At 43.0% G+C, this 23,410-nt stretch overlaps 1 protein-coding gene across 1 annotated transcript in view; it reads right to left on the bottom strand.

Moving 5' to 3' along the window:
- The window catches only part of ttn.1 (titin, tandem duplicate 1), a 227,881-nt gene that overhangs the window by 3,462 nt on the left and 201,009 nt on the right, over positions 1 to 23,410 (bottom strand). The window contains 27 exon segments of the mRNA XM_042336317.1: positions 26 to 5,634; positions 5,768 to 6,361; positions 6,511 to 6,816; positions 6,929 to 7,504; positions 7,619 to 7,918; positions 8,096 to 8,401; positions 8,710 to 9,294; positions 9,449 to 9,751; positions 9,924 to 10,226; positions 10,722 to 11,021; positions 11,391 to 11,678; positions 11,802 to 12,395; positions 12,856 to 13,137; positions 13,588 to 13,893; positions 14,010 to 14,315; positions 14,819 to 15,118; positions 15,230 to 15,520; positions 15,662 to 15,967; positions 16,089 to 16,391; positions 16,512 to 18,578; positions 18,703 to 19,002; positions 19,561 to 19,848; positions 19,971 to 20,264; positions 20,372 to 22,138; positions 22,233 to 22,538; positions 22,655 to 22,957; positions 23,070 to 23,369. Of these exon segments, the coding sequence (XP_042192251.1) occupies positions 26 to 5,634; positions 5,768 to 6,361; positions 6,511 to 6,816; positions 6,929 to 7,504; positions 7,619 to 7,918; positions 8,096 to 8,401; positions 8,710 to 9,294; positions 9,449 to 9,751; positions 9,924 to 10,226; positions 10,722 to 11,021; positions 11,391 to 11,678; positions 11,802 to 12,395; positions 12,856 to 13,137; positions 13,588 to 13,893; positions 14,010 to 14,315; positions 14,819 to 15,118; positions 15,230 to 15,520; positions 15,662 to 15,967; positions 16,089 to 16,391; positions 16,512 to 18,578; positions 18,703 to 19,002; positions 19,561 to 19,848; positions 19,971 to 20,264; positions 20,372 to 22,138; positions 22,233 to 22,538; positions 22,655 to 22,957; positions 23,070 to 23,369 (17,783 nt within the window).

Genomic DNA, 23,410 nt, shown 5'->3' with positions numbered 1-23,410 from the left:
GAGGCAATAGAAATCAACCACGTACCAGGCCATCCTTGGTCCATGTTACAGTTGGTTTAGGTTCTCCTGCAAGTTTGACAGTCAGCCTTGCCATGGTATCAGAGGCTACAGACAGGTCGCTGAGGTACATGGTGATAATCGGCTTTGAGATCACTTCTTTTTTCTGCACAGCTGCCTTTGATTCTGTGATTTTGGCCACTTTGCTGACTGCGCTTTTGAAGGCTTGACCGACGAAAGAGAAAGCTGTTTTTGAAACCCCTCCCTCCCCGGTGATTTCACATGTGTATTCCCCTTCATCGCTCTCGTTAAGCCCGTGGATGGTGAGGTTATAGACGCCGTCGGCAGAATATTCAAATTTGTAGTGACTGTTCTCCCGTATCTTACGGCCATCTTTCAGCCAAGTCAATTCTTTGACATTGAGGACAGTGCTCTCCACCGTACAGGTCAGTTTAACTGCACCGTCTTCGTGTATTTCAGCTTTTAATCCTTGAGAAATCTTGGGTGGAGTGGATGCAGGGATTTCCACTCGCTCTGCTGAAGCTGTTCGGACAGGAGGAGGCGACTTAACTCTTGAGCCAGAGCTGGCTTGGTCTGGGGATTTGACTCTCTTGGCTGACTTACTTGCCGATGATGGTTTTCCATGAGGTTCAGGGGACTTAATTCTCGGAGGTGATACCACACCCATTCCCTTTGCTACAGCTTTTCGGATGGTTACAGTAAACTGTGCTTCCTGTCTTCCTGCAGCATTTTCAACCACCACCGTGTAGCTTCCTTCATCGGAAGATTGAACTGACGAGATTGCAAAGGTAGATTTGAATTGCGTTGATGTAATAAGGTGTCGCCTGGAGGATGAAATTGTTGTTCCAGCATGTTTCCATGTCACAGTGGGTGCTGGCTCACCATCAAAGTCGCAAACAAATCTCACAGATTCTCCTTCTGCTACTGTGGCTGATTGCGGTTTTGTCAGTATTCTTGCTTGGACAGTCAGCTTTGTTGACGTCCGAGTGGATCTTTCTTCACTTGTTTTTCTTTCCTCTGTTCTTGCTCTTATTTCCTCTGTCCTTAATTTTTTCTCTTCGAAGGCATAACCTTCCGAGCTGACTGCCTCCCTTCTTTGGGATTCTTCCGATTTGAATCCTCTGAGTTCAGAAGAACTTTCGGTTGTGGTTGCTTGCTTAATGGTGGAGAGATGGTAAATATCGGTTCGGGTCATGTCAGGCATAAATGGTTTTGGTGGTTCTTCATCCCTACGACGAGACACGTAGGAAGAGTAGCCCCCTCCAGTAACATCTAGGGTTGCGTAATCAGAGGCTTCTCCTTTGTAATTGGAGCAAACAGCGCGGTAAGTGCCACTGTCATCAGCTTGGCAATTGACAATCTCCAGGGTCAGCACGCCAGACATATCGGTAAACTTATATTTCTCGCCCTCTTGAATCTCTTTGCCGTTGTGATACCACTTCACTTCAGATCTTGGTTTGGACAGAATGTTTAAAGTAAATCTGGTCGTCTGGCCGACTGGGACGCGGTGAGAACGCATCCTCAACGTGATGCGCGGTCCGTGGTCGAGGGAGAAGGGCTGTTGGGTGACGACTTCATATTTTCTTTCTGTTGTTTTCTGAGTTTTTAGCGCAGATTTCATTGATTCGTATCTGGAAAAAATGTCGAACCGCGCGGTCCTTTCAAAACGTGAGAGTGAACTTTCTCTGGAGACGGGACTGGGTGAACGGGGCCGGGTTCTCTCTGGGGTAGGTGAGCGCCTTTCCGAGCCTTCGCTCTCCGAGTCCAGTATCTCAGCTGGTCGGCGAGGTCGAGACCTAATCAGTTCAGACACCGGTCGCATCAGTTCCATGTAAGTTGGGGAAAGTGATCGCCTTCTCCTCAGGAACTTCGAGACGGAGGGAGATTCCCTACGGACGTATTTCTTGACTTCCATTACTTCTTCTTCCTCGCCTACTTGTGCCTGTACAATCCCCACTTCTCGTCTACTTGTGAACCTATGCTTCTCCTCGTGTTCCATGTGCTCAAGTTCCTTTTTGTAGGAGGTCAATCTCTCGGTCATGCGATACGGTCGAAGCAGCTCTTCGTCCTCTCTGTCGTCGATTAACCTTTGCTTTTGTTTTGGTGGCTTATAAACAGCCTTGTCGTGACGTTGGCGGAGGTCAATAAAGCTTGTGCCAGCTTCATGTTTGGAAGGGATATGATATGTTTTGTACTTGCGATAATCTTCCTCCTCCTCCTCTGTAGCTAGTTGTGTCCGTAAAGATTTGTGCTGAAGTGACGATAATTCAAAACGCTGAGGGCTGTACCGTGGAGGGGAAGCAGAAAATCCTAACACAAGTTCCTCCTCGAGGCGTAGTCGTTCCTCTTCTACTCTCTTCATTGAAAGGTAGTCATCGACCGGGAGAAGCAATTCATCAACTGAAACATCGCCAAGTGATCTCCTTCTTGGCCTACAACATATTTCACACTCGGACGATAGTGAGCGTCTTCGAGCCGGTCTGACTATTTCCAGATCGTCTTGGGACGATGTTGGTATGCGCCACTTGGGCTTGTACTGATCTGTAAAGCGTGGTAAAGGCACCTCATAGAACTGTTCCCATCTCGAGAGACGGATTCGTTTGGGTCTCTTTGTCACAAGTTTCTCGATCGGTCCTGGCATTTCATACTGGTCTCGTATCTTCCTGTACCACTTCATATCAGACAAAGGCACAAATTGTTTGATATCCTGATCTTCTTCGATTGCCCTCGCTTCATGCACACGAGGTTGTGGTATGTCATATGGCATGCGCAGTTTCTTTTCTGCCTTTACCTTTTCTTCCTTTGATATTTCATATTCTCCTTGTACGTTCTTTGTGCTGACAGCTGGTTTATACAGTATAGCAGCTTCTCTCAGAGCTTCCTGTGCTACTGATGTCAATGACACATGTTCAACCTTTGCCAGTATTTCAGCCATTCGCAAGGTTTTGTCAATTTTCTTCTGAACCTGCTGTTTACGGTCCTCCTCGTTCCTATACTGATGCTTGACATAGGTCACACGCTCAACTTTTAGGTAGGCTTGACAACTTGTAGATCCGGCACTGTTGGTTGCAATAACTCTGTAAACGCCTGAGTCTTCTGCTAATGTGTCCCTAATGCACAAGACATAGTAGTCTAGACCTTCATGGATAACTTCAATATTTGGACAAAAAGGCAAAGGTTGACCATCCTTCTCCCACTTCAGAGTCGGAGGTGGTGTGCCAGACACTCTGCATTCAAAACGAACGGAGTTGCCTTCTACGCATTCTAAATTCGCCAACAAACGCTTAAACATTGGTCTTAAAGTGTTGTCTGCTGGAGGTGGGTGAGGCGTTATCGTCAGTCTGCCTTTGCAGCTATCCTCACCGTATTTATTCCGAGCTAACACAGTGTATTCAGCATCATCATCTAATGTTACATTGTGGATTAGAAGCTGGTAGAGGCCTTTGTCAGTTATAAAAGTATACTTTTTCTCATCCTCGCCTGGTTTAATCTTCTGGCCAAATTTCAACCACGTTACACGTGGTTCAGGGTGAACAGTTATGGTGACGCCGAATCTGACAGTTTCTCCGATGTACGCAGAGTGATTGTACAGAGGCAAAGTAAACTCTGGTGGCTTCTCAAGGAGCCTCATGGTATCCACTCTGCGTTTTGCTTTCCTGACCTTACGGCGAACATAATAGGAACGCATTTCTCTGACACCACTCACAAACAGTTCTGCGTAGGAGCTATCTTCACCATAGTCGTTCTGTACTTTGCATCGGTAAGTGCCATCATCTGCACCGTTGATGTCTTTAACATACATCGATGCCAAACCATCTTGGTAGGAAATTTCATATTTGCTGCTGCTTTCCAGTTGCCTAATACCAAAGTACCAAGTCACTTGAGTAGACTCATCATAGTTTTCTATCCGGCAGGAATATTTGACATGTCCGCCTTCTTCAGCAGTGGCATGCATAATTTGGGAAGTAAGAGGACCGATATCGATTGGAGCCACCTTAACTTTGGCAACAGTAACTCCACGTTGTGATCTAATAGCCCCACCGGAAGATATACGAGCAGAAGAGACGACGACATTTAAATCTTTCTTCATTATGCTCTGATAGTATCTTCTGTGTCTCAAAGTCTTAATCACTTTGGTGCTCATTCTCTCTGTCCTCTGTTTCAACCAAGGATGTTCGAGGGCGTCAGCAGCAGTCATGCGGGCCTTCCTATCTTTGACCAGGAGGCGATCTACGAAGTCTAGAGCTTCAGTTGAGACTTCTTTGAAAGCTTCGTCCTCAAAGTTGTATTCTGCGTTGCAAATGTTGTCAATAACCTGCTGGTTTGTCTCAGCCATAAATGGATTGAGGCCACAAAGAAGTATGTAGACAAGAGTACCTACTGACCACATGTCAACGGATGTACTGACCATATCGTGCTGATGCAGCTCAGGTGCTGTGTATTCTGGGGTAGTGAACTGTATCCTAATGTTATCACCGGGTTTAAGTTGTCTCGTCTGTCCAAATTCAATAATCTTAATATTGGAACTCTTTCTCGTTGTGTAAATGACATTCTCTGCTTTGATATCAAAATGGCCTATATTCTGACTATGCAGGAACTCAAGTCCTTCGCAGATCTGGCGAGTGTAGTTGATAATTTCCCTTTCAGTCAACTCAAAAGTAGTTGAGCAAATGCGCTCAAAGATATCAACGCCTGAGATGAACTCAAAGATCATGACCAGTTCTTCAAGACTATCAAATGATTCGTGCAGCTGAAGGATGCTCCGGTGTCGAGCAACATTGAAGACATTAATCTCCTTCTTCACCAATACCTGATCAGCGCCTTTTACTTTAACAAACTTTGCCATATACGTCTTCTTACTGCTGTGTTTGATGCATCGGTGCACAATACCAAACTGTCCGCGTCCTAGCTCTTCAGCAATCATGTATTTGGTGTGAAGTTCTTTGGTAGCAGAGTGAGTAGCTTTCTGTTTAGTTATCTCTCTCAGTTCATCAACCTCATCGTCATAGTTTATAACTCTGGTCTTGTCTTCTTTAGTGACGACAGGTTCAGTTGATTCCGATGGTTGACTCTGACCAAACTTGTTCTCAGCTATGACCCGGAACTGGTAGCTGGTCTTGCCAAACAGATTCACAACCGTGTAATGCGTATCACGTGATTGTCCAACACGAATCCACATTTCCGCCGTGGTTGCGCACTTTTGAATAACGTAGTTAATTACTTTGCTTCCACCATCACTAGCTGGAGCATTCCATGTTAAAGCAACAGAATCACGTGAGATGTCGCTGACCTGGATTCCTCTTGGCGAGTCAGGTACATCTGCCACATCTAGTTCAACAGTTTGCTGATCTATACCAAACCTGTTCTTGGCACATACAATGTAGAAACCAGCATCTTTCCTGTCAACTCCATTGGGGAATACGAGAGAGGTGAATGACCTGGTCACAATGACTTGAAAGTGACCGTTAGTATCGATCAGATCTTGTCCCTTTTGCCATGTGATTACAGGATCAGGCTTGCCGGAGAAAGGAATTTTAATGCTAATTACTTCACCACGGAGAGCGTGGACTGCACCCATGCCTTCCAGATGTTTGGGTAAGTGAATCTCGGCAGGAACTATTAGAAAGAAAAAAAATTACATTAAGTTTTACAAGCTAAACATTAAAGTCACAGCAGATTTAATAGATGTATTACTATTTCTTCCTGACCATTATACAACATGTTTAAGAAGTTACTGGGGAATATATACCTTCAACATCCAATGAGACTGTGGTTGAAATAGCACCTCCTTGGTTGGTTGCGCGGACTTGGTAAACAGTAGCATCTTCTCCTGTGACGCCTGTAATCACCAGTTGGTGGTAGCCACCCTTGAATTCCTGGATCTTTAACTTTACACCATCAGGCTCGATCTCTTTGCCTTGTTTAAACCATTTCACGATCGGTTTAGGATTTCCAGTAATCTTGCAAACAAAAGTGGCATTGCCCTTATATTTTATATTCAGGTTGCGTAATTCTTCTTTGAACTGCGGTGCTCTAATGGGCACGTCAGACTTTGGAATGATGGGCTCGGATACCTCGCTCCAGTCACTCTCACCGCCAAGGTTTTCACACTTGACGCGGAACTCATACTCCAGGCCCTCGATGAGGCCTTCCGCAGAGTAAACGGTCTCACGGATTTCATCGGTTGTGGCGGCGATCCATTTGTTCTGCTTCTTCTCGCGCTTCTCAAGGTAGTAGTTTCTAATCTTTGCACCACCATCACTAGTGGGTGGCTTCCATGATACCACACAAGAGTCCTTTGTGACAGCGGCTACAGTAGGTTTGGACGGTACACCAGGCTTCCCTGTACAGGACAAAATAAAAAGAAAGAAAATTCAAGTTGACGAGATAATAAATCAAAAATTAAGCCTGGTACGTAAGCACCTCAAGTGGACTGAGACATTACTCTGCGTGAGTGCAAGTAAATGTAACTCGTTTTTGCTGTTGACTTACCAAATGCACTCTTGATGATGACAATGGCTGAGACTTCCAATGCCTGACTGACACCAAACTGGTTTTGAGCAGAAACACGGAAGTAGTATCCAGCATTATCGATAAGGTTTACGATTCTGCAAGATGTGCCAGCGATAGCAGATGATACAAGCTTCCATGTTTCTCCTTCTTTGGCTTCACGCTTTTCTACAATGTAATTGGTGATCATAGCTCCTCCGTTATCAATTGGTGGTTTCCAGCTGATCACTGCCGAATTCTTCAGGAAAGCATCCATTACTATTGGCCCTTCAGGCATATCTGGTTTACCTGTAGAGAAACATAACTGGTTTTAGACTTACTGTTACAGTGAGTGAATTATCTAGCAACAAATGGTATCAAACTATAAAACTACCGCATAAACTGAACTCGATGAAATTACCTTGTATTTCCACATTAAGTATAGTATCCACTGTTCCAAACACGTTGCTAAGTTGCACTTTGTATTTTCCAGCATGGATTTTCCGTTGGACGTTTCTGATCACGAGGTGAGTGTAGTTTTCTGTGTTTTCTATCAATACAGTCTCTGAAACTGCTAACGGTTTCTTGCCGTGGAACCAGTGAATAGCAGGCACAGGACGACCAATGTATACCACGTGGATGCGGAGACTTGTGCCACTACCAACTATATACTTTTCTTTCAATGGGAATCCAGAGTGGAACATTGGAGCTGCTTGGAGCAAGAGTTTGCCAGTAAGCTCAGTCTCCCCTGCGTCATTGGTGGCCTTGCAGGTGTACGAACCTTCATCCTCCTGATCTTCTGTTTTAACAGTTAATGAATGGTTACGTCCGTCTGAGCTCATTTTATACTTGCGGCTTTGAATTAGTTCTTTGGTATAATGGTACCATTTGATGTCGGGAAGTGGTTTACCAATTATCTGGCAGCTCAGTGTTGCTGTCTCACCCAATTTAGCTGTAACATCTTTTACTTCTTGTCTAACTGCTGGTGCTTCTCCAGCTGTTGTTTTTTTTAAAAAAGAAAAAGCACAATTAGCAATTGTTGGTTTCATCAACATATAGAATGTATTCATTTTAAATCTTACAAAAAAAAAGTACAAATCTAAAGACGTACATGTTAGTTTGGTCTTGATTGCTACAGGAGTTCTACGAGGCCTGCCGATTCCGGTCTCATTCTCGGCAAAGACTCTGAATTCATACTCCGTAGACTCCAGAAGGCCTCCCTGTGTAAACTGTCTGTCTTTGGTGCGGTCCTTGTTGCATTTCTTCCAGGCACTATCGCCAGATTGACGGTACTCAATCCAGTAACCAATGATATCCTTGCCACCGTCACATTCAGGACGCTCCCATTTAATAGCGATGCTATCCTTTGTGACAGAAATGATCTCGATTTCTCCAGGTTGGCTTGGTTTATCTGGGGGTAGAAAGTGAGTGTTTTGATTAGAAATACATGATCAAAAAATGGATGACGTACGTTAATGATACATTTGTCCTATGAAGAATTTGCAACCACACTGTGTTTCAAATCTCAGACTTAACTTCAATTCATTCAAATGAAAGATTTAAGTGCAGTCATAAAAATATAACATACCAAAGGGATCCTTGCATATAACACTATCTGATGCTTGACTTGGTTCACTGGATCCTATGTCATTCTGTGCAATGATACGGAACTGATATTCAGCATCCGGTACAAGTCCTGTGACCGTGTACATTGTTGTAGTAATTTGGGTCTTGTTTTGTCGAACCCATTTATCTGTAGTAGATTCTTTGCGATCAATAAAATAGCCAGTGACGCGAGATCCACCATCATCCTTTGGCCTTGCCCAGGATAGAGAGACGGACGTTTTGGTAACATCCAGGATTTCTGGAGGGTTGCTTGGAGGCTCTGGTGGATCTAAAACAAAAAGCAGTTCATTCGTTATTGACTGTAGAGATAGTCACGATGACACTCCATTATCAACATTAACAAAAATCTTTCCATTTCTATAGTCTGGAAACCTTACACATAATTTACAAGTAATTACTACCAAGTGTAGTGACTGCAAACATAAGAAGCACATTGCATACACCAAGATCACACACACACACACACACCCACAAACAGTCACCAAGTAAATGACTAATTAATCTGAAGAATTGCTGAAGACAATTTACCAAATCGTAAGATAATATTTTAGTCCATGTTCAACACGTTACACTTACTTAGTTGTGTCTTTGGTATAACTGGCTCCTCAGATTTTAGAGATTGACTGATGCCAAAGTTATTTTCAGCAGAAACTCGGAAGTGATATTCTATGTTTTCTTTCAGGCCTCTAACAACAATGGAACACTCCTTTACTGTGCAATCAACAGTGTACCAGGCAGTTTTGGGCACCTCACGTCTCTCAACAATATACGCAATGATGTCCGATCCACCATCATCAGTGGGAGGTCTCCAGCTAACTCTGACAGAACGAGCTTGTATGTCATCAAATTCAAGTGGTCCTTCCGGACGATTCGGGATTCCAATCACTTTCACCTTAATGTAAGCTGCCTTTTTGCCACATTTGTTTTCAAGGACCAGGTCATAAGTGCCTGAATCTTCTCTATCTGCTTCTTTTATCACAAGTTCAGTGTCGGTGTCACTGGACGCAATCATAGCACGGTGGCTGACATCACGACCTTCCTTCGTCCACTTACAAACAGGAATAGGTTTGCCTTTGATTGGCACAGTCAGCCTGATGACTCCACCTTGTCTGACCAGTAGGCCTTCCATATATTTAGGATCAAGTTCATAATCAGGATATGCTGGGGAAAAAAATAAAAATAATTCAACTTTTAACACAGCAAAGATACAATAACAACAATAATCATGTTATTACCCCAAAACCAAACTTCTGCGAAATGTGTCAGGAAGGGAGGTAGAAATAAAAGAAAATATCTGAAGATTAACAATTCTCACCTATCATTTCAGTGACTTTGACTGTTCCTGGGACATCAGCAGGTTCACCAGATCCACCAGCATTAACTGCTAATATCCTGAACCTGTATTCAGCTCCCTGTGGCATGTGAGTCAGAGTGTATTCACAGATCTTTGTTGGAGTGGTATTGCACTTGGTCCATTCAAACTGATCGATTTTCTGCATCTGAATGAGGTACCCGGTGACCTTGGAACCTCCTTCTTCTTCCGGTGGGTTCCAAGCAAGAGACACGGATGTTCGTGTGGTGTCTGTAACTCTTGGGTTCTGGGGCTTTTCGGGTGGTTCTACGGAAGACAACAAATCAAGTTAATACCACAACTAGTTAATAATAATAGTGATCCTTGCATCTGATGTAGCATCTTATCATGTCTTCGAGATGTCTCTTTGCGTTTCACAGGATATACTGTAAAATGAATTGATTGTGTACTGTATAATGACTACAGGTATATACTTTACCTATTGGGTCCATGGCAATTGCAGGCTTGGTTGGCCGACTTGGTTTGCTTTCACCTCTTGCGTTGATAGCAGTCACTCGGTGTTCATACTCTAGTCCTTCAATGAGTCCAGTGGAACGGTACCTTGTCATAGTCACAGGTACTTTGTTGACTCGGACCCACCGTTCAGCTCTCAGTTCTTTGCGTTCAATGATGTACCCGGTAACCTGGGAGCCACCATCTTCAACTGGCACATCCCAAGTAATGGTCATTCCATCACGAGAAATATCGAATACCTGGGGCGTATCAGGAGGTTCAGAGGTGTCTGTTGGAAAGAAAAGGTCAAAAATGTTTCTTTCCTGGTCGTTTAGTCATTTTACATGGCAGGGACAGGATTCTTAACAGAATATCAATTAAAAAAGTTAAAAAGCCAATTTTATTTGAAATGATATTTTTAGGATTTATTTTAGCAGCTTAGAGTTGATACTATAGGAATAAGGCTACGTTGATAAAATATGGGTTTATTGTCAGTGTCACTTGCAGCTGAAGTTCTACAGAACAGGTTAGTCTGTCTACGGAGAAGGCAATAGAAGGATATGGGAGGGAGCAAGGAGTGCGGAGAGACTCATGAGGAGTATAAACACTGGGCAAGAACTGACTGGGCTGAATGGCTTGCTTTCTCAGCTTTGAGAGAAAGTCAGCAGCAGTTTCTGTAGCACTGCTAACAGCTTGAGGATCAACACAGTGAAGAAAGCATAGGACACATTGTATGTTTTGTAACGCCTCTAATTACCAGTACACTTGTTTGCAATAAACTTACCGATCGCACTCTTGCACTGTACAATGTCGGATTGTAAGAATGATCCGATGCCAAAGCGGTTTGTAGCTGCTACACGGAAGACGTATTCAGTGCCTTCAATTAATCTAATGAATTTGAACATGGTCCTTGTAACAGATTCAGACACTGGCAGCCATCCTGGGCGATGAGCATCACGTTGTTCAACCACATAGCCAGTGATGGTCGCTCCACCTTCTTTCTCTGGTGGGTCCCAGCTGATAGTCACAGAGGTGGCATCAATCTCATCAAATCGAATTGGACCTGTGGGGTACCCTGGCTTGTCTGCAAAATAAATTGATGTACATTTATTAAGGACACAAGAAAGTAAGAAACCCTAGATGAGAATAAGACCAAGGTCCATTTATTTTGCCTTGCACCTTCCTGGCGGTCACACATACAGATGTCCCGAACTACCCTATGTGCTATATATCCCATAATGTTATTTCCTAAAAGAAAATGATCTAATCTGTGTTTGAAGGAATTAACATTTTCTGCTTCAACCGTCTCCCCAGGGAACCTGTTCCACAGGTTCATGATTCGAAAAAATTAATTATTGAACGTTTGAAAAATTATACAAGCAAAGAACAGCTCCAAGAGTGCACGCCTGAAGCCGAATTTTATTTCAGCGAAGTGCTCGTGAGAATTACTTACCAAGGATGATCACTTTGATAGATTCAGTAGTGGTTCCAGCAGTGTTTTTCAGCTCAAGCATGTAGTCACCGGTGTCACTGATAGTGGTTTCACGCACGGTAAGCTTCACTACTTTAGCTGATTTTTCCATCTTGATCCGATCGCCCTCTCTCATTTTGTTTCCAGCAAAGTACCAGGAAGCCGCGGGATATGGACGGCCACCGATCGGAATAACCAGCTCAATGGGCTTGCCAGCGTGCACTGAAACGGTCTTTTGAGTTATGCCCACTAAATCTATCGTTGGCACCACTGTTGAAGAAAATAAATAAAAGTACCATTAATTAGGGGCTGAAGCTAATACGTTCGTCATAGTACTGAATAGGTTTGTGAGCTACCATCTGAGTACCAAATACATTTTGAAAATATACGTACCTTTCTGTTCCTTTACAGTGACAGCAGTCACAATCTCTCTGGCTTCACTCATACCCTTCGCATTTAGGGCGTGGACTCTGAAGAGGTATTGCTCGTTCTCATTTAGAGAGATGATGGTGTGCTGGAAGACCGTCTGTTTAACGGTGGCAACCTTCATCCATCTGTCTGTACCGGCCTTGCACGCTTCAATTACATAACCAGTCAATCTAGAGCCTCCATCATGTAGTGGTTTCTCCCAGGCTAGTGTAACTGAGGTCTTGGTGACATCAATCACTTCTAGTTTCTGTGGAACCATAGCAACTTCAGACACAAGCACAGAATCTGCTACTTCACATGGTTCACCAATTCCATAGATATTCTCTGGCAAGACTCTGAAATAGTACATGCTTCCTTCGTGGAGTCCGGTTATTCTGTAAATTGTCTTGTTGCACTTAATTGTCACTGTCTTGAATGCTCTCATAGCTGCTTCACGTTTCTCAATGATATAGTTATTGATAGGTGCTCCACCATCGATTAATGGCACTTCCCAAGTTAAAACCACAGAATCCTTTGTGACTTCCTTAACCTTAACCACACCAGGTGGGCCAGGTGTATCTGAAAACAAAACAATGTAATTAATATTTCAAATGTTTCGAAATGTTAAGCAGAAATTGACAACACAACACGTTGCTCGTGTAGGATTATACATAAAAGCACTTGATTGTTATGATATGGAGCAAAAAGCAGGTGGGAAGAAGGGACAAAGTGATATATTTTTAAGATGATTTGGAAGACACAGAGAGAGGAGACAAAGCAAAGAGATTTTGTATTATATTAATAATAGTAATAATCCTTGCATTTGATATAGCGTCTTGTCACATCTTCGAGATGTCTCAAAGCTCTTTACAGAACATACTATAAAGTGAATCGACTGTATATTTTATCAGTGGCTTCAAAAGGCAGGGCATAGTGGCTAAGGACTCGGCCACCAATGGTGGGAAGGAGGAAGTGAAGAAGAAGCAGTAAATAAATCAGAATTGAAAAAGCAATATTAAAAACACATTTTTCCACATACCGTATACTTTGACAACAATAGTTGCTGCTTTCTTGCCAGATGGGTTTTCAGCCTCAATGATGTATTTTCCCGCATCGTAACGATTCACTTTGTCGATTATTAGCAGTGAGTAAGAATCGGTTGTATCAATGAAACCACGGCTCATGAGATCGACACCAGACTTGCTCCAGTTTATTATTGGAGCTGGTCTTCCCGATACAGAGACCATTAAGCGGAGAGAGCCACCAGCTCTAACAGTGACAGTTTTCTTCAGGTCATCATCAAGCTCAAGGTCTGGGATTGCTAGAAAGAATGAAATGTATTAGCAGAACCCAGATGGAAAACAAGATAGTAACTCTTCAAAAAATGTTTTATTAGATTTTATCCAAAATTAACAGCGTCCAAGAGTTTGGGGATTATTAGGTGGGATTTTAACATTTCTTCCTAGTAAATTCACACACAGTACAATTTTGATTATGATGATAATAATAATAAGTATGCACACTGAGGTTTTTTTACTGGGATTCACAAAGGGATTAGAAATGAGCATTTCTAAGATATGTCATGACTGACTCTGTTGCACGGACGCTTGAAATCAACATTTGAATTTGAGTTGCAGACATAATCACAATTCACTAGTTTCACATCTACACTTTGCAAAATCTTGTATCCTAATGCTGGTGATGTCTGGGCAGAAAAGAGTAAAGTATTGAAAACCCCTGTGATTCTGGTTTTCAAATCCATGCCACTTACCTATCCTTTCAACTGTTTCGATTTCAGCAGATGATTCACTGAATTCACTTATTCCGTTGATATTGACAGAAGCCACTCTGAAGAAGTACTTCTTGCCAGTTACAAGGGATGCAATCGTGTACTCAGTGTTCCTTAGGGAAGAAGTCGTGTGTGCTCTGTACCACTGCTCTGTACCTTCCTCTTTCATTTCAAGTACATAGCCGATGATATCAGAACCACCATCGTACATGGGTCTTGTCCATGCTAGGCTAATGCTGTGCCGGGTTGTGTCCACAACTCTTGGCGCTGAAGGTAATCCAGGTGTATCTGATTGTGAATAGAAATAGATTAGGTTCAGAAGCATCTGTAAAGATAGTGATCGAAAAAATAGTTTCAGTTATGAAAATTCTGAAACGTTTGTGTGTTGTAAAAGCACAACTTACATGTAGGTTCTTTGCAAAGGATGTACTGTGACGATTCACTTGGTTCACTGTTGCCAGCTGCGTTCACCGCTGAAACACGGAATTGGTACTCACAATTTTCCATTAAACCTGTCACTTTGAGTCTAGTGTCATAAACAGTATAATCTCTGTTGACCCGTGTCCAGCGCACACTTCGTTTTTCACGCTTATCTACCAGGTAGTTTCTAATTTCAGCTCCGCCATCAGTTTCGCACTTCATCCATTGGATGATGATATGTTCTTTACCAACTGCAACAAACTGTGGCTCCCCAGGTTGTGATGGAACAGCTGTTTACAACAATACGAGTGCATTAGCTTTCAGTAATACCTTGAATAATAATAATAATCATACTTGTATTTGATGTATTGTCTTATCACATCGTCGAGACGTTTCAAAGCGCTTCACAGGATATACTGTAAAGTGGATTGACTGTGTGTTTTGTGAGCGAAACGTGGCAGACAGTTGCACACGGCAATGTCCCACAAACAGCCAGGGGATTGTTAACCAGGACACCGAGAAAAACTCCCTTCTCTTTTCGAATAGTGCCACAGGATATTTAACGTCTCATCCGAAGAACGACAATGCAACATACCCTCAGCAATGCATTGGAGTGTCACCTTAGACATTGTGATTCCAATACCCGAAGTGGGGCTTGAACCCAGAACCTTCTGACTCAGAGGCGAGAGCGCTAAAGCTGGACCAGGCTGACACATGAGGTACTAATGCAAGTTAATGTAACGTTGGTCGGGCGGTTAATAATGTTTAAAGAAAACATGACGTGGGCACTTACTGAATAGGTTTCTGGCCACTACAGGTCCAGACTCGAGCAGTACACCGGGTCCATATTTGTTGACTGCTCTTACTCTGAAAATGTATTCATTGTTCTTTACAAATCTCGAAGCAACAGTGGAAAGAGTGAGGCACTCAGGTTCAACAATTGCCCAGTTAAGTCTGCTGGTCTCACGTCGCTCCACAATAAAGTGTGTAATCTCGGCTCCACCATCTTCTAGTGGCATATTCCATGTCAAAGTGCATTTTTCCTCAGTGACTCTGCTGATGGTGATTGAACCTTCACAAGGCCCTGGTGAATCTAAACAGAACATGAATCACAAAGTTCAGATACCAATATAGTTCCTTCATAAATTTATACCTCGATTAGTTGCTCAAATGCACTTACTGCCTTTTGTGATAGAAAACTTACCGAGCACTTTAACATTTACAGATACGGTCTTAATTCCACTTGGATTTCTCACAGTTAGTGTGTATTTTCCAGTGTCACTTCTGTCGCAGAACTTAATGATGGCGATGGCCCGCTTGTTAGTGTACTGCAGAGAAATCTTTTCACAAAGCTCCAGTTCTTTGTCTCCCTTAGACCAGAAGACCTTAGGATCAGGTTTCCCACCAACAAACGCATCAAGTACAAGATCTGAGCCAGCTCTTATGGTTACCACTTCTCCAAGCAGTCTGGTGTGTAGTTCAGCCTTTGGTGGTACTGGAAGTATAAATAAACAACAGGTGCATAAGTGACTTTTGAAAGCGAATTTGTAGTGTTAATATAAAATTCAAGTCTGATAATCAATGGCTATTGACTATAAAATTGTACATGATTGAATTGTACTTTATTCAAACGTACTATATTCATCTCTGCAAGTGACCGGTCCAGTGGATTCAGATGGTATACTGATGACTCCACTTGCATTCTTAGCTAAAGCACGGAATTCATAAACCTCTGCTTCACTGAGCCCTGACACTGTGTAGAAGGTATCTGTGATAGAAGTGTAGTTGCACTTCAGCCAGCGACCTTCGCCAGTCTCAGAATATGGCTTACGCTCCACAACATAACCAACAATCTTGCTTCCGCCATCGTTGATTGGCACTGTCCATTTCAGCGAAACAGATGAATTGTCAACATCTGTAACTTCAGGTCGACCTGGAGGATCTGTAAACAAATGTGAACAGAGGGAAATATTATTTTCAGTTGCAATTTGCAATTAGCTGTAGATTTAAAAAAGTGCAATGGCTTCACGTATACATATCTCTTATTTTATGTGTGTACTTACCAACAGGATTTTGAGCGATTTGTGGTCTGGATGCTTCACTGGCTTTGCTTAAGCCAGCTTTATTCATGGCATAGATTCTGAACTGGTACTCCAAGCCTTCTACTAGGCTGGATATTTTGTAGTGACACTCGATGCATGGTATTTTGTTTTCCTTCACCCAAAGAATGCTGTTGCGTTCCTTCTTTTCAATCCAATAGGCATTGACTTTGCTACCACCATCATGGTATGGTTCTTCCCATCGAACAGACATGGCACTCGAAGAAACAAAGTAGACATCTGGCCTAGTTGGTGCACTTGGTGGAACTGTAGTATGTGCAAAAAAAAAATCATGCTTAATTTTTAATCCGTTATAAAGCATGTAACTACACATTTACAACACATGAGTTCAATTCAGAAGTATGTTTGTTTGTTGCTTTTACTTACCAAATGGATGCTCAGCGACTATAGGAGCTGATTCTAACGGTTTGCTGACACCAAATCTGTTCTCTGCAGAGACACGGAAGTTGTACTCCATGTATTTTGTCAAACGGGTGACTTTAATTTGAGTGCGTTTCACACTGGAGTTGACCAGCTGCCAGACTGTAGTACCAGATTCACGTTTTTCTACAATGTAGTTGGTGATTTCTGCGCCACCATCATCTTCGGTCTCTTGCCATGACAATACGCAGGACTCCGCAGAAACTGATGAGATTTCTATGGGGCCAGTAACAGAACCTGGTCGGCCAATAACATTAACAGTCACGGTAAAAGTCTTGACTCCTGCTGTGTTTTCCAGTGTTAAGTAATATTTGCCAGAGTCGCCTCTCAGACTTTCCTTCATGCACAGAGTGGTTCTCTCTTTTGTTGTCTTGATGCTGACTCTATCAGTTTCTTTAAGTCTCATCTCCTCGAGTTTCCAAGTTACCTTGGGTGGTGGACGTCCACTGATAGGAACATCGATGGTAAAGGAACTTCCGCTTTTGCAAGTGATCGTTTGATTGGTGATGCCAGTGAGATCCGCTTTAGGCTCTATCCGTGGTTCTTTAATAATAACAGATGAAAAGGACTCTCTTGGTTCACTGTAACCAGCATCGTTCTTGGCTTGGACACGGAATTCATACTCTGTGTTTTCTACAAGTCCATCAACTGTAACCTGAAGAAGTTTGGTGTTACAGGCATCAACCCAGTGATCTGAACCCTTCTGCTTCATCTGTATCAGGTAACCAGTAATTCGACTACCACCATCGTGCTCTGGTTTCATCCAAGCCAAGTCAGCAGAGGTCTTGCCAGTGTCAACAATATCCAGTCTCTTCGGTGGTGCCGGTTCCTCTGTGGCAATGATAGGTTCTGCCATTTCATAAGGCTCGCCGACGCCATATTCGTTTACTGCCATGACGCGGAAGTAGTATTGCACCCCTTCAGCAAGGTCTCCTATCTTTAAGATCTGTCGGGAACACTTTCCACTAATTTCTTGCCAGCTACGCCGACTAGCTTCGTGCTTTTCTATAATGTAATGGCGAATGCTTGAACCTCCATCAATAACTGGAGCATCCCACATCAATGTCACTGATCCTCTTGTAACGTCTTTGAAGGTGATTGGGCCCGGAGCTCCCGGAGTGTCTAGTACCTTGACTGTGAATGTAATAGATTTGCTGCCGCTATTGTTCTCCAAACTAAGTGTGTATTTACCAGCATCGTACCTATTGCAGTTTTCTATTGTTAAAACGCTGAATGTGTCAGTTGTGTTAATGTGAGCGTGTATCCCAATGGATGAATCTGCCTTGGACCAAGTAACAACAGGTACTGGTCTGCCTTGGAAAGCAATGCTGAGTTGAACTGTGCCTCCAGCTTTGACAATGTGGATTTGCTTGAAACTGGCATCAATATCAATTTCAGGTGACGTTAACCTATCTACAGCTTGCACTGCGGAGGCTACCTCACAGCTATCTCCTTTGCCTGCACTATTGACGGCACAGACACGGAATGTGTACTCTTCCGTAGCTTCCAACTCAGTAACAGTGTATTTGGTGTTGACACACGCCTCTGCGTTCACCTTATTCCAATTGCCAAGAGCGGTCTTGCACATCTCAATGATGTACCCGATGATCGGCATGCCTCCGTCAAACACAGGCTTGGTCCATTCCAAGCTCACGGATGTCTTTGTTGTGTCTGTGACTCTGACAACTGTAGGCGCACCTGGTGGATTAACTGGTTCTCTGCATTTAACAAGTCTTGAGATTTCGCTTGAGGGTCCGACTCCAGCATCATTTTCAGCCGTGACACGGAACTCGTATTCGTTCCCTTCAGTGAGTCCAGTTATTCTATATCTGGTTTCTGTGATGGTTCTCTTGCTAAACACTTTGACCCACCGCATGCTCTTTTTCTCACGTCGCTCAAGGATGTATTGTTTGATTTCATTTCCTCCGTCAGATCGTGGTCTGGACCAAGTCACTGTGATACTGTCTCCTGTTACATAGGTTGGTTCTGGAGTTCCTGGGGGATCAGGTGTGGCTGTGAAAATACAAACATTAACGAATTAGGCCTGACTGAAGCAGACGAAAAGTGTGTGGGGCGATGGGGCTGGGGGTGGGGGGGAGAAATAATCAATGTAAAATTGTAGGAAAACAAAACGTACTGTATTGTATCTGTGCAATAACTGGTTCAGAATCTAATGGTCTTCCAACACCAAATTTGTTGACACTGGATATACGGAACTGGTACTCGTTGCCCTTGATTAGTTTGGTAACTGAGAATGAGCAGGCTTCGCAGTTATCACTGACCATTGACCAAGCAATTCGGCTCGTCTCTCGTTTCTCAATCACATAGTGGGTAATTACGGCACAGCCGTCATTATCTGGAGGTTCCCACCACAATGTGAGTTTTTCTCCAGTAATATTGCTGAATCGGATAGGTCCAATTGGTTTTCCTGGGGTATCTGAAATAAAATCAAAATTGTGAGTCATCCAGTTTTGTTCAGCAGTAACTAAGACATGCTACATCCTTGCATTGTCGCTTAACACACCATCAAAACACTTTGAAGCCTATCACAGGATTTTACTGTAAAATGAATTGATTTTATTTGCAGGCGAACATAATAATAATCCTTGCATTTGATTTAGCACCTTATCACATCTTGAGACGTCTCAAAACGCTTCACGGAATATATTGTAAAGTGAATTGACTGTAGATTTTGTGTGTGAAACGTGACAGCCAGCTTGTACAACGTTATGTCCCACAAACAGCCATGAGTGAATGACCAATATATAGGAGGTCGTTTTACTAGTACACTAAAAACTCCCTTCTCTTTCTCAAATAGTGCCTTGGGATCTTTAACTAGACTACGAGCTTGAAGTCCTGGATGTGAGGTTTGAACCCATAACCTTCTGATGCAGAGGTGAGAGTGCTACCAACTGAGTCAGGCTGACACGTTATTGTACTCATGTGATAGACTGACTAAGAAAAGTAGATGTAAAAGTCAAATTCCTCCAAATACCTTGAACTCTGACAGTAATATCAGCCTTCTTGCTGCCAGATGCATTCTTGGCTTCCACAGTGTATACACCACGGTGATCCCGTGAGGCGTCTCTGACAAAGACACTGCTAGATCCAATAACATTGGTGATGTCTACCATCAACTTCTTGTCAATTTCTTTTCCATCTTTGAACCAAGTAACCTGGGGTAATGGACGGCCTTTGATATGCACCTTCATTCGAATTGCCTCACCCGATTTTACGGTCAGGCCTTCAAAGTGCTCAGCACCAAATTCAATTGTTGGTGATACTGTAGAGAGAAAGTTGAATAAGTTACGTAGATAAAAAAAAAGCCAAGAAATAATTTTTTGACAGAAATACTTTACGGCAGGCATGTCACGTAATTTTAGTTTGTTTTGTTTTAGTACTTACTGCTTTCATCTCTGGTCATGATGTATCCGGATGACTGAGAAGGTGGGCTCATTGTTCCTACTGCATTTCTAGCAATTATACGGAATTCATATCGGTCACCAGGGCTAAGACCTGAGACTGTATACTGACACTCGGAAACATCAATAAAATTGCACCGTAGCCAACGTCCACTTGCTTGGCGTTTTTCAACACAATAGCCGACAATCTTACTTCCACCATCGCGTAGTGGTGCATCCCACTTAAGTGTTACAGTATCCCTTGTGAGATCGATATAATCGGGTGTACCGGGTGGATCTGTACAAATGAATGGGCATTATTAATTTTTAATTGTTTGGATTAAACTAGAATTAAACATGAGTAATTTTTTCTGCTGTTATAATTTGCAGCAATTGATTACTTACCAACTGGTGAGACAGCCAGATGTAATTTACTCAATTCACTGACTGGACTTAATCCAACACTATTTTCAGCATAAACACGGAACTGGTAGTCCAGACCCTCGATGAGTCCTATAATTCTATAATCTCTGCCAGAAATGTATGCTGTGTTGACCTTCTGCCACAAGATGCTGTTCCTTTCCTTCTTCTCAACATGATAACCAATTACTTCGGAACCGCCGTCATATACTGGTGCGTCCCACGTGATTGTCATACCATCGCAGGTAATATTGTACACAACAGGCTTGCCGGGAGGACCAGGAGGTCTGAACTGGTGTTTTGCGATAACATCCATTGAATTAAGTGGCGCACTTATTCCATATCTATTTTCAGCTCGGATTCTGAACTGGTACTCCAAGTCTTTGACCAGGTTTGGAACCTTAAAGCTTGTTCTGGTGACACTGGAGCAAACCATTTTCCAGCTGGTTTGCGAGGTTTCACGCTTTTCAACGCTGTAGCAAGTGATCTCACTTCCTCCGTTATCATCAGGGACATCCCAGGAAACGATGACGCTGTCCGCTTTCACTTCATCAAATTTGACTGGTCCCTTCGGCTTGGATGGAGGACCCAGAGTAAAAACAGTGATGCTGAACGATTTTCTGGAAACAGCATTTTCCAAGATTAAGGTGTATTTCCCACCGTGTTCTTTCTTGACGTTCTTGATATTTAAAGTCGCTTTGGTGGCTGTTTTCTTGTACCGAATAAACTCGGTTTCTTTTAACGGAGCATTATCTTTCAGCCATTGGATACTCGGCTGCGGTTTGCCCTTATAAGGCAGTTCAATGTGGATATTGTGTCCAATTCTGACACTAATCTGTCCTCCTGGAATTTCAGATAAATCTGCTTCAGGCGTGATAACATAATCTTTCACTGTAATGGGTCCGATTGTAACACTGTCACTTAGTCCTTTTTCGTTTTTAGCAAATACTCGGAAATCCATAGCTGTTAGCTCCTTTAATTTAGTGGCTTCAAATTCGCAAACTTTGCAAGTTCCAGCACTGGACCATTCGGTCTCCTCTTTCAGTTTCTTTTCGATGATGTAGTCTGAGATGATACTTCCTCCATCATAATCAGGTTTGTTCCATTGTAACACAACAGACGTCTTTGTGGAATCCTTCATTGCGAGCTCTTTGACGGGTCCTGGCACTTCAGTGGCTTTCACTGCTTCCGTGGTCTCACATGGGACACCCAATCCGTTCTCATTCTCTGCCATTACTCGGAAAAAGAAAGATGTCTTTTCTGACAGGTTGGTCAGTTTGAACATGGTTCCACAGCATTTGGTAGTGACACAAGACCAGGCTCTCTTTGTTGCATCTCTTTTTTCGATGACATAATTACAAATTGCAGAACCGCCATTTACAAGAGGAGGGTCCCAGATTAATGTGACTGTGCTTCGGGTTACATGCTTGATCTGTATATTCTGACAAGCCCCGGGAGTGTCAAGGACCTTTACAGTCACAAAAGTTGATTTGGCTTCACCGACGCCATTTTCAATTGTCAACACGTATTTGCCCGAATCCTCACGACTGACCTGAGGAATAGTCATGAATGTGGTTGACTCAGTGTTGTGGATGATATATTTCTCATCCCCGTTGATCAGTTTCTCACCCTTCCTCCATGTGACATTTGGAGTAGGACGGCCTTTAAAGGGTATCATGATCTCCACGTCTTCGCCTGCTTTTACTGTTATTGAACTTCTCATCACAACGTCAAGATCGATCTCTGGCCCTTCTGCAATAGTTTAAAAAAAGAAACGTATATTTTAGAGAAAAAAAATACATTTTTACGCTTTGTATAAAATCATTTTTATAAACCGTTGACTTACCAAGTATGTCCTTAGCTTGCACAGGTTCTGTCATTTCAATTGGCTCTCCATGGCCAGCAATGTTGACGGCACTGACCCGGAAGTAATAGTTGATACCAGGTTGTAAGTGGGCCACAACATATTCTGAAGTTCTGACTTCACCCTTTGCACTGACCACTGTCCATTCCTCTTCCTCAGCTTCCTTCTTTTCAACAACGTAGCTTGTTATCGTACTTCCTCCATCGTAGACTGGTTTAGTCCAGCTCAGAGTGATGGACGACTTAGTAGTGTCGACAATCTTCAGTTTGGTTGGTTCGCCCGGTGGATCTGCGGGTACAAGCACAGACACATTTATTTACCCTTTTTTAATAAGCCATATCGCTTAAGTTTAAATACAGGCTCATCTTTAAACTTGAAATAAACTTTGGAATATCTCTACGTACCAACTGGATCGGCGGCTTTGTAGAAATCGGAGATGTCAGAAGGTGGGCCGAGTCCAGCTGCATTCATGGCGCTCACGCGGAATTGATACTCGTTCCCTTCGGTGAGGCCGGAGACCTTTTGCCTGGTGTCACGGATGGGTTCCTTAATGACTTTGAACCAGCGAAGACTCCTTTTCTCTCGTTTTTCCAAGAAATAACCAATTATTTCATTGCCGCCATCAACGGTAGGCCTCGTCCAGGTGATAGTCATTGTCTGTTTAGTTATCATTGTGGCTTCGGGCATGCTGGCTTGTCCAGGTGTCACTGTTTAAACGAGAATCTCAGGGTTATTCTTTGTGGGTAAATAATCCACGACAACTCTAGAGATGCAACTATGTACGTGCAAATAACAATACAAGTGGTCTTACTGTCTTACCAAATGCATTCTTAGCGATAACAACATCAGATTCCAGTGGTTCACCAACACCGTATTTGTTCACACCCCTGACACGGAATACATATTCATTGCCTTTAATGAGTTTCTGCATTGAAATCATACAAGTTTCCAACTTGTCTGTTATGAGAGACCAAGCGACTCGGCTTGTCTCGCGTTTTTCAACGATATAGTGGCTGATAGAAGCTCCACCATCGTCCTCTGGAGGGTTCCACATGATAGTGATTTTCTCGGCTGTGACAGTCTTGAATTCTATCGGACCTCCAGGAGGGCCAGGTTTGTCTGTGAGAGGAAAACAAATAATTTACTAATAATCAACAGTT

This window comes from Callorhinchus milii, unplaced genomic scaffold (assembly GCF_018977255.1).
Source record: "Callorhinchus milii isolate IMCB2004 unplaced genomic scaffold, IMCB_Cmil_1.0 Scaffold6, whole genome shotgun sequence".
Taxonomy (NCBI): Eukaryota; Metazoa; Chordata; class Chondrichthyes; order Chimaeriformes; family Callorhinchidae; genus Callorhinchus; species Callorhinchus milii.
The sequence above is the reverse complement of the archived record's forward strand: the minus strand, read 5'-3'. Positions and strand labels throughout refer to the sequence as shown.